General features: G+C 52.0%; 1 protein-coding gene across 1 annotated transcript in view; it reads left to right on the top strand.

Annotated features, from left to right (window-relative positions):
- Window positions 1–2,405: 2,405 nt before the first annotated feature.
- LOC140430871 (lysosomal protective protein-like) overlaps window positions 2,406–11,678 on the top strand; it is a 44,392-nt gene continuing 35,119 nt past the window's right edge. Inside the window, exons 1-2 of the mRNA XM_072518634.1 lie at window positions 2,406–2,617; window positions 11,291–11,402. Of these exons, the coding sequence (XP_072374735.1) occupies window positions 2,463–2,617; window positions 11,291–11,402 (267 nt within the window). The 5' untranslated portion in view covers window positions 2,406–2,462. The remainder of the gene's footprint in view (window positions 2,618–11,290; window positions 11,403–11,678) is intronic.

Raw genomic sequence — 11,678 nt, 5'->3', positions numbered from 1 at the left:
CCGCACAACCCAAAGATGTGGAGGTTAGATGGATTAGCTAAATTGCCCCTTAATTGGAAAAAAAAATAATTGGGTACTCTAAATTTGTTTAAAAAGAGGGAATCTAACCATCTCTCCACAATATTGAACTGCATTGTATTGTTGAATACCCGAATACATCCTGGCCCCGAGTCACTGGCCGTGTGGAGTTTGCACATTCTCCCTCTGTCTGTGTGGGTCTCACCCCACAACCAAAGGATGCCAAGAGTAGGTAGATTGGCCACGCTAAATTGCCCCTTAACTGGGATTTTGTTTTAATGAATACCCCGCTATCAACATCCTGGGGTGACCGTTAACAATTAAATTGGAACAATCAGATGAATGCTGTGGTTATATGAGCAAGTAAGAGGCCGGGAATTCTGTGGAGAATATCTCACCTCTGACTCCCCAGAGCCTGTCCGCCATCTACAAGGCTGTCCACCATCTACAAGGTGAAGTGAAGGTAAAGGTAAGGAGGAAATAGCGGGGCACCTGGAGGGAAATTGTCCCATTGGGCAGACGCAGCATGGGTTCACAAAGGGTAGGTCGTGTCTGACTAATTTGGTAGAATTTTTTGAGGACGTTACCAGTGCAGTAGATAACGGGGAGCCAATGGATGTGGTATATCTGGATTTCCAAAAAGCTTTTGACAAGGTGCCACACAAAAGGTTGCTGCATAAACTAAAGATGCATGGCATTGAGGGTAAAGTGGTAGCATGGGTAGAGGATTGGTTAACTAACAGAAAGCAGAGAGTGGGGATAAATGGGTGTTTCTCTGGTTGGCAACCTGTAACTAGTGGGGTCCCTCAAGGATCAGTGTTGGGCCCGCAGTTGTTCACAATTTACATAGACGATTTGGAGTTGGGGACCAAGTGCAATGTGTCAAAGTTTGCAGACGACACTAAGATGAGTGGTAAAGCAAAAAGTGCAGAGGATACCGGAAGTCTGCAGAAGGATTTGGATAGGTTAGGTGAATGGGCTAGGGTCTGGCAGATGGAATTCAATGTTGCCAAGTGTGAGGCTATCCATTTTGGGAGGAATAACAGCAGAATGGATTATTATTTAAACGGTAAGATGTTAAAACATGCTGCTGTGCAGAGGGACCTGGGTGTGCTGGTGCACGAGTCGCAAAAAGTTGGTGTGCAGGTGCAACAGGTGATTAAGAAGGCTAATCGAGTTTTGTCTTTCATTGCTAGAGGGATGGAGTTCAAGACTAGGGAGGTTATGCTGCAATTTATAGGGTGTTGGTGAGGCCGCATCTGGAGTATTGTGTTCAGTTTTGGTCTCCTTACCTGAGAAAGGACATATTGGCACTGGAGGGAGTGCAGAGGAGATTCACTAGGTTGATCCCAGAGTTGAGGGGATCAGATTATGACAAGAGGTTGAGTAGACTGGGACTGTACTCATTGGAGTTTAGAAGGATGCGGGGGGATCTTATTGAAACATATAAAATTATGAAGGGAATAGATAGGATAGATGCGGGCAGGTTGTTTCCACTGGTCGGGGAAAGCAAAACTGGGGGGCATAGCCTCAAAATAAGGGGAAGTAGATTTAGGACGGAGTGTAGGAGGAACTTCTTCACCCAAAGGGTTGTGAATCTCTGGAATTCCTTGCCCAGTGAAGCAGTTAAGATTCCTTCTTTAAACGTTTTTAAGAAAAAGATAGATACCTTTCTAAAGAATAAAGGGATTCGGGGATATGGTGTATGGGCCGGAGAGTGGAGCTGAGTCCACAAAGATCAGCCATGATCTCATTAAATGGCGGAGCAGGCTCGAGGGGCCAGAAGGCCTACTCCTGTTCCTAGTTCTTATGTTCTTAAGGCACAAGTCAGGAGTGTAATGGAATACTCTCCATTTGCCTGGATGAGTGCAGCTCCAACAATCAAGAAGCTTGACACCATCCAGGACAAAGTGGCCCACTTGATTGTCATCCCATCCACAACACTAAACATTCACTCCCTCCAGCACCCACACAAATAGCAGCCGTGTGTATCACCTACAAGATGCACTGCAGCAACTCAACAAGGCGCCTCAGACAGCAACGTCCAAACCTGTGGATGGTTGCTGGGAAAACTCTGGAAAATATGTCAATGGTTGAGAGGAGCACGAGTTCTTATCTGCACTGAATTAATGTATTTAAAGGACAGGCTAAGGACACAAGCCATTTAATTACTTTACCAAGACTATTGGTACATTTTCCAGTGCAAATGATAGATTGTCACCTGCATTGATATTCCAATATTTGGTTTAATACCTTGCGATTTATTTCCTTATCATCTGATATTGTAACTCCCTGCCTCTTTGTATAATTTACTATCAGTCATGTGATCATGCAATTCCTAGCCCCAGTTATATAAGGAGTTGTCTGCCACCACATTCCTGTGAGATCCTCCGGGTTGTAGTTGTTAATCTTACGGTCTCCCTCTCTCCGCCTGCTTCGCAGCAATGTGGTGGAGTTTGCTGTTGCTCTGTGTGGGCGGCGCTCTGGGATATTACGCCCCAGATGAAATCCTGTCCTTGCCGGGTCTGAACACCCAACTAAACTTCAGGCAGTGGTCCGGCTACCTGCAGGCATCTACAGGCCAACATCTACATTACTGGTAAGTGAATGGGGCTCCACAGGAGCTAAGGCACGGGGATACCCTACCCTGGCATTGGGCACAAGGTAAAGTTAGTGTCTGACAGTCCCCTGGTCTCCTGAACTCACAGTGGGTGAAGATCCCAGATTAGATCCCTGGTCTGTGTAGAGTTGGAAATTAAAACTGGGCTAAACTAAATTCTGGATTTGTGGATGAGGTGGAGTTGGGGAAGATTGTGATTGAGAGACTGTGCAGCGTTCGCTAATACTAATCATTTTCCAGTTAATTCCTGAGTGATGCCCTCCACTGTTCAATATCCCATTGGCACCCAGTGTTTGGGAAAAGGCAGGAAGAATGGGTGTTGGGGAGAGAACAGATTCTCATTACTGCTCATCTCAAAGTGCATTACAGCCAATGACGTTGTTTTGAAGAGTAGCCACTGTTGAAATGTAGGAAATGGAGCAACCGATTTGTGCACAGCAAGTTCCCACAGACAGCAATGTGACTCTGACCAGATAATTTGATTTTGTGATGCTGATTGAGGGAGAAATATTGGCCAAGGTAGTGGGGAGAACTGCCCATTCTTCTTCAATGGGATCTTCGAGGTCCACTCGAAAAAACAGTCTTGATTTCACACTCATCTATCCAGGGCTGGAAAAGTTTGTTTATGAGGAAGATTGGGTCAGCTGGGGGTGTTTTCACTGGACATTGGAGGCTGAGGGAAGATTTAATTGAGGTGTATAAAATGATATGAAGTCAAGGGTTAATAGGAAGGATCTATTTATCTTCGCAAAGAGGTTAATAACCTAGATTATTAAAAGGAATTGACAGAAGGATGTGCCCAGCTGGTCAACATCATTTGTCTAGTGTGTGGGTCAGAGAATGTATTTGTTTTCTGCTTTTGTGTGATTGTTTTCTCCACATTTTCAGCCTCCACCACTGAATAGCAGCAATGTGAAAAAGAGAGCCGAACGTGTAAATCTTTCTCTGTCAGTAAATAGCCCCTCCATCGGCAGCAAGTCCTCCATTGTGCCTCCTCATGGAGACACACAAAAACTAGGCCCCTCGCAGCCCCTAGGTTAATGTTTCAGAGGAACACAGAGGAGGTTTGACTCTCAGACATGTGGGGCTGGATTCTCCATTATTGAGACTATGTCCCCCACGCCGGTGTCAAAACAGTGCAGATTTACTCCTGAAATTCCTGCAAAAAAGTGAAACGAATTCCCTGCCCTGCAGGGGGCGAGCAGAGACGCAGAGTGAATCTCGCAGCTTTTGCTGCAGATACGGGAACCCGCACTTCCGGGTCAGAGGACATGCAGCCGCGCTGTGCTCCATGGCGGACTCGAACGCAGAGCCAGAGTCAACAAAGAGACCCCCGATCAGCCGCACGCCCATCCCTTAAACCCCGCACATTAATGCCCTGGCCACCTATAAGGCACCCCCAGTCACCGATCCGCCCGACCCCGACCAGGGCGGCTGCGGACTAGTGAGCATCCCGACCGGCAATAGCAGGTTAGTTCCACGCCAGCGGGAACTCGGCCGATCGGGAACGGAGGATTGCTGAGCAGGCCTCTGGAATTGGTCCCATGGCGACGTGGTGTACTCCCCGGTTGTGGTAATACCAGGTATTGCGGTACCAGAGAGAGGAATGACCATTGGCTAGACCGCGGGGTCTACCATTGGGCAATGTACATAGCCCCGCCCTGAGAGGCAGGGTACAAGAACCAATGCCATCCCAGGAGCCTTCACTTCTGTAACTTCGCTGCTGGGTACAGTTCTATCTGATTAAAGCTGAATCGATATGACTCCACATGGACTCAAGATTATTGACTGTGTATCAATTTAATCAGATAAGTACTTTGAAGGATGGATCTCCGCATCAAGCCGGCGTGCCTTCAGCTCAGCCCTCACGCAGAAAACTCTGCCGCGATTTTTAAGCATTGGCTGGCATGCTTCCAGAGCTACCTCGATACGGCTGCCGACACCCCCACGGAAAGGCAGAAAATACACCTCCTACGCTCGCGGGTCAGTCCGGCGATCTACCCCCTGATCGAAGGGGCGGCGAACTATGATAAAGCCATGGAACTGCTGGAAGGACACTATATTCGTCCACTTAATCAGGTCTACGCCCGTCACCTGCTGGCAACGAGACGGCAGAGCCCAGATGAGACGCTAGGAGATTTCTACCGGGCACTGATCGTGCTGGGCCAAAACTGCGGCTGCCTAGCGTGATGGCGAACGAGCACTCCGAACTTTTAATTCGAGACGCTTTTGTGGCAGGTATGATCTCCCCCAAAATTCGCCGAAGGCTACTCGAAATGGACACGCTGGGCCTCACCGAGGCCCGGGCCCTGGCAGGGTCCATGGACGTGGCGTACAAAAACGCCCTTGCGTACGCCCCCGCGCGCTCCGCGCCCCCCTGGGCTGCGTGGCACCCCGCCGCAGCAGCCCCCAGACTTACCCGCTTAACCCCCAGACTTACCCGCTAACTCCGCAGGCCTGCGCGGCAAGGCACCCCACTACCGCCGCCGGCCAACGCTGCTTCTTCTGCGGTCAGGCGAATCACCCACGCGCGCGCTGCTCGGCCCGCACCGTCACCTGCAAAGGGTGCGGCAAGAAAGGCCACTGTGCCGCGGTCTGCCTCGCCCGTGCGGTATCTAATGACTACCCTCAGCCGTTCTTTCAGCCGCCCGCTGTGCAACCACAGCCGTTCTTCCAAGTCCCGACCGTCCCAGGCCCACCGCCGCACTCCCTTTTCCCAGCCCCGCCGGCCCAACGCGCACCACAGCCTTTGCCCCGCGAGGCAGCGTCGCAGCCGCAGCCATTCTTCCCCCCGGCAACCATGCTGGAGGAGTGCGCGCAGCCATTTTGTCCCTCGCCGGTCCAATCGTCGGAGTCTCCGTCCCCGAATTCCATGGGCGATCCCTGGCCTGCGCCATCTTGGATGGGGCCTCAAGCCCCCAGCACGGCTGGCTACGCGCTGCCGGACCAAAACCCCTTGCTGCAGCTGGCCTCCACCACGCTGGAGCAGCATGCGCCGCCAGTTTGCTCCTCCCCGCCGCCATCTCCGGAGTTCCCGGACTCCACGTGCGATCCATGGCCGGCGCCATCTTGGATGGGGCCTCAAGCCCCCAGCACGGCTGGCTACCTGCTGCCCGACCAAAACCCTTTGTTGCAGCTGGCCTCCGCCTCGCGGGAGCAGAGTGCGGCGCCATTTTGTCCCTCCCCGCCGCCATTTTGTTCCTCCCCGCCGCCATCTTCGGAGTCCCCGGACTCCATGTGCGATCCATGGACGGCGCCATCTTGGATGGGGCCTCAAGCCTCCAACACGGCTGACGATGCGCTGCCCGATCTTCACTCCTTGCTGCAGCTGGCCTCCATTACCCTGGATCAGAGTCGGCCCCGAACGCTAGCAAAGGCCACCACGACGATCGCCATCAATGGCCATGTGACATCATGCCTCATCGACTCCGGGAGCACGGAGAGCTTCGTCCACCCCGACACGGTAAGGCGCTGTTCTCTGGTCACCTATCCCACCCAACAAAGGATCTCCTGGCCTCCGGGTCACACGCGGTGCAGATAAAAGGGTTCTGCCTCGCGAACCTCACCGTCTAAGGCAGAGAATTCCGCAATTTGCGCCTATACGTGCTGCCGCACCTCTGCGCAGCCACCCTTCTGGGACTGGATTTCCAGTGCCACCTACAAAGCCTTACTTTTAAATTCGGCGGCCCTATACCCCCCATTACTGTTTGCGGCCTCGCGACCCTCCAGGTCGACCTGCCTTCCGTTTGCGAACCTCAGCCCGGATTGCAAACCCGTCGTCACCAGGAGCAGATGGTACAGCGCCCAGGACCGGACATTCATCAGGTCCGAGGTCCAAAGGCTGCTGAAGGAAGGGGTCAGTGAAGCGAGCAACAGCCCCTGGAGGGCTCAAGTAGTGGTGGTAAAGACCGGGGAGAAGCATAGGATGGTCATCGACTATAGCCAGACCATCAACTGGTTTACGCAACTGGACGCGTACCCCCTCCCCTGTATTGCCGACCTGGTAAACAGGATCGCGCAATACAAGGTCTTCTCCACGGTAGATCTCAAGTCTGCCTACCACCAGCTACCCCTCCGTAACAACGACCGCCAGTACACTGCCTTCAAAGCAGATGGGCGGCTCTACCACTTTTTAAGGGTTCCCTTCGGTGTCACAAACGGGGTCTCGGTCTTCCAGCAAGAGATGGACCGAATGGTTGACCGGTACGGCTTACACGCAACGTTCCCGTATCTTGACAACGTCACCATCTGCGGCCATGACCAGCAGGACCACGACACCAACCTCCGTAAATTTCTCCAGACCGCGCACCTCCTGAATCTGACCTACAATAAGGAGAAGTGCGTGTTTAGCACCGACCGTCTAGCCATCCTAGGCTACGTTGTGCGAAATGGAGTCATAGGCCCCGACCCCGAACGCATGCGCCCCCTCATGGAGTTCCCCCTCCCTTACTGCCCCAAGGCCCTAAAGCGCTGCCTCGGCTTCTTTAGCTACTATGCACAATGGGTCCCTAATTACGCCGACAAGGCTCGACCCCTAATCCAATCCACAACCTTCCCCCTGTCGACGGAGGCCCGCCATGCCTTCTGCCGCATAAAGCGGACATCGCAAAAGCCACGATGCGCGCCATCGACGAGTCTCTCCCCTTCCAGGTCGAGAGCGACGCGTCTGACGTAGCTCTGGCCGCCACCCTCAACCAAGCGGGCAGGCCCGTGGCTTTCTTCTCCCGCACTCTCCATGCCTCCGAAATTCGCCACTCCTGGGTCGAAAAGGAGGCCCAGGCCATAGTGGAAGCTGTGCGACACTGGAGGCATTACCTGGCCGGCAGGAGATTCACTCTCCTCACGGACCAACGGTCGATGGCCTTCATGTTCGATAATGCACAGCGGGGCAAGATTAAGAACGACAAGATCTTGCGGTGGAGGATCGAACTCTCCACCTTCAATTACGAGATCTTGTATCGTCCCGGGAAGCTGAACGAGCCTCCTGATGCCCTATCCCGCGGCACTTGTGCCACCGCACAAGTAGACCGCCTCCGAGCCCTCCACGAGGACCTCTGCCACCCGGGAGTCACCCGGTGTTTCCATTTTGTTAAGTCCCGGAACCTGCCTTACTCCATCGAGGAGGTCAGGACAGTCACCAGGGACTGCCGAATCTGCGCGGAGTGCAAACCACACCTCTACCGACCAGAGAGGGCGCATCTGATAAAGGCTTCCCGTCCCTTTGAACGCCTCAGCATGGACTTCAAAGGCCCCCTCTCCTCCACCGACCGCAACACGTATTTCCTGAACGTGATTGATGAGTACTCCCGGTTCCCATTCGCCATCCCCTGCCCGGACATGACCACAACCACCGTCATCAAGTCACTCCAAACTATTTTTACACTGTTCGGTTTCCCCGCATACATCCACAGTGATAAGGGGTGCTCCTTTATGAGCGACGAGCTGCGCCAGTTCCTGCTTAGCAAAGGCATCGCCTCAAGCAGGATGACCAGCTATAACCCCTGGGGAAACGGGCAGGTAGAAAGGGAGAATGGAACGGTCTGGAAGACCGTCCTGCTGGCCCTTTGGTCCAGGAATCTCCCAGTCTCCTGCTGGCAAGAAGTCCTCCCAGTGACCCTTCACTGCATTCGGCCACTGCTATGTACTACCACGAACCAGACACCTCATGAACGTCTCCTTGTTTTCCCCAGGACGTCCTCCTCTGGGACCTCGCTCCCAACCTGGCTAGCAACACCCGGAACCATCCTGCTGCGGAAATATGCGAGGGCGCACAAGTCGGACCCGCTGGTCGAAAGGGTCCACCTGCTGCATGCCAACCCCCAGTACGCCTACGTAGCGTTCCCCGACGGACGCCAAGATACGGTCTCCCTCCGGGACCTGGCACCGCCCGGAGCCCCACACGCGCCCGAGCCACTGCCCCCCCCCCCCCCCACACCACACCTGACTGGAGGGTCAGTACTGCCGCCAGAACCCCGACCCAGAGCTGAGCAGGCACCGACGCCCCCTACAGGCACCCCTTCCTTCTGCCCATTTTTCGACCTTTCCAGCGCCGCCTAGGGGTGACGAAACTGCCTGGGAGGAAGACACCACGTTTCCGGAGTCACTACCGCCGGGGCCCTCACCAGGATCGCCGCCGAAACTTAGACGCTCCAGTAGGACGACCAGGACGACCGATTGTCTGATTGCAGCACCATGAAGAAAATTAACAACGCAAGAACTATCTCCGCAACCCTCGATAGCATGGTACCTGCAATACCTGGTCCTACCATGAAAAGGCGACAGTAATACTGGCCATCACCCCACTGGTTCTAACAGGGGGTGAATGCGGTAATACCAGGTATTGCGGTACCAGAGAGAGGAATGACCATTGGCTAGACCGCGGGGTCTAGCATTGGGCAATGTACATAGCCCCGCCCTGAGGGGCGTGGTATAAGAACCAATGCTGTCCCAGCAGCCTTCACTTCTGTAACTTCGCTGCTGGGTACAGTTCTATCTGATTAAAGCTGAATCGATATGACTCCACGTGGACTCAAGAGTATTGATTGTGTATCACCGGTGACGCCAATTTTCGGTGCCCGGATAATCGGCAAACCGGCGCCAGGCCGATTATGGAATAAAACTGGATTCTCCGCCCTGGCGCCAGCGGCGATTTCGGCATCGGGCTGCGGAGAATCCAGTCCGTGGTGTGCAGGCCCACATGCATCTGGACACGCCCTGGCACTCATGAGCCAAACTCCCAGCTATGGATGGATAGCCCCATAATCTTAAGGAATGTGGGTTATGGGGGTGAGACCCTCCAGACATGGGGAGAATGTACAAACTCCACACAGGCAGTGACCCGGGAGCATGATTGAATCTGGTTCCTCGGCGACGTGAGGCAGCAGTGCTAACCACTGCGCCACCTTGCTGCCCTATTTAGCTCTTTCTTAAAACCCTTTGACTCAGATTCCACCGCACAATGGGCAGCGAGTTTCACATATTTGCCACCCTCTGCGAGAAGTAGTTCATCCTCATCTCAGTTCTAAATCTATCGCCTCTCAACCTCTATCCGTGACCATTCTTTCTAGATTGCACACAAGGGGTAACCATTTGGTCTACGTTTACTTTATCAATCTCATTTTGTATTTTATACACCTTCCAACAAACGTTGAGACAGCGTCCACAATTCTGCACTCTCAACAGCAAGAGCAGAAAAATGTTGATTGGTTTGAAGCTAACATCACTGTGATGTAGCCTGTCATTGAAGCCAAGGTTACCTCTCATTAATTACAAAGGAGAGCCGAACGAGAAGACTCTGAATGCACCAAGAGTTGCATTAGCATTCCAAATTGAAGAACAGCTTTGGCAGCAAATGGTCAGACCCTTTTACATCTGGAACACTGTGTGCAGTTGCGGTCTCCATATTTAAGGAGGGATACACTTACATTAGAGGCAGTAGAGTGAAGGTTCACTAAATTGGTCCCTGTGATGAGGGGGTAGTCCACTGATGAGAGGCTGAATAATAGAAGAGACGTCATCTCATTGAATGATAAAAGATTCTGAAGGGGCTTGATAGGATAGACGCTGAGAGATCATTTCTGCTCATTGGGGAATCCAGAACATAGTTTCAGAATAAGGGGCTGATCATTTCGGACTGAGATGAAGAGCAATCTTTTCATTCAAAGGGTTATGAATAATTGGAATTCTCTACCCCCAGAGAGCTGCGGATGCTTCATTGCTGGATATATTTAATGCTGCTATATAGATTTCTGGTCTCTCAGAGAATCAAGGGATATGGGAAGTGAGTGGGGAAATGGAGTTGAAAGTCAAGATCAGCCGTGATTAGTTTGAATGGTGGATCAGATTGACGGGCCGAATGGTCTACTCCTGTTCCCATTTCTTGTGTTCTGATCTGTACCTCAGCTCCACCGCCCCCCATCTTTACTTCACCTCCCTTGATGCCGCTACCGAACAGAACTTCATTGATCTCCATCCTGAAAGCTCCAAATGCCCCTCAAAGTCCCCAACCTTGTGGGTGAGACCTCAAGATTTCCACTCCCCTTTGGCTGAAGAACTAATTTATAATTTCACTCCTGAAGGGTAATCCACTAAAGGAAATTGATTCTCCATATCTATCCTGTCAAACCCTTTTAACATATTAGAGACCTTAATTAGATTGCCCTTACTGGAAAATGTCAACAGTATAAACAGAATAATTGCTTTCAGAAGACCAGGGCCAGAAGTGACCTTGATGGATCACTCTCCAATCCAGTGACTATAGAGTAGATAGGGAAATACTGCTCCCATTGGTTCAAGGATCACAAAACCAGAAGACATTGATTTAAAGTGTTTGACAAAAAAGAGTGATGTGAGGGAATGGTTAAGAGCTGGAGAGCACTACCTGAGTGGGTGATGGAGGCAGCTCCATTTGTGGTTTACAAAAGGAAATTGGAAATTATGAAGGGAAAAGATTGGCATTGCTACAGTGAACAAACAGGAGAGTGAAACTAGCTGAGTAGCTCTCATAGAGAGTTAGTATGGTTACAAACCGTTGAATAGCTTCCTCCCTGTGCTGGAATTGTTTAATGATTCTAAAACTGTGCCTCACCTCTCCATGCTCTTGCAGGTTCCTCTGTCCCAGACATTAATTCCAACTTGTTTTGGCTCCTGCAGGTTTGTGACATCCCAGCAAGACCCAGCCAATGACCCTATGGTCCTGTGGCTGAATGGTGGACCTGGGTGCAGTTCCTTAGATGGATTGCTTGCTGAAAATGGACCTTTGCATGTAAGTGCTCGCCTTACTGAAGGGTGATGATTGAGTTTACTGTTGGCAAATCTCAGTTAAGACAGCAGTGTTGACTTTAAGTCACGCCCGGGCTGGTTGGAAGGGACAGCGAGGGCTCCTGGTTCTGTCCTGACCCATTGCTCACCGACCAGCCCAAGTTGGTGTTTGAAGATCGGAAAACCCAAACTCTTGTTTCCCCTTTCCATTCCCAGAACATGGATTAGGAATGGAATCTGTAACCTTCTGGTTAGTCTAGCTCAGTGCTGTCCAGGGTTG

Source organism: Scyliorhinus torazame, chromosome 10, assembly GCF_047496885.1.
Source record: "Scyliorhinus torazame isolate Kashiwa2021f chromosome 10, sScyTor2.1, whole genome shotgun sequence".
NCBI lineage: Eukaryota > Metazoa > Chordata > Chondrichthyes > Carcharhiniformes > Scyliorhinidae > Scyliorhinus > Scyliorhinus torazame.
The sequence above is the reverse complement of the archived record's forward strand: the minus strand, read 5'-3'. Positions and strand labels throughout refer to the sequence as shown.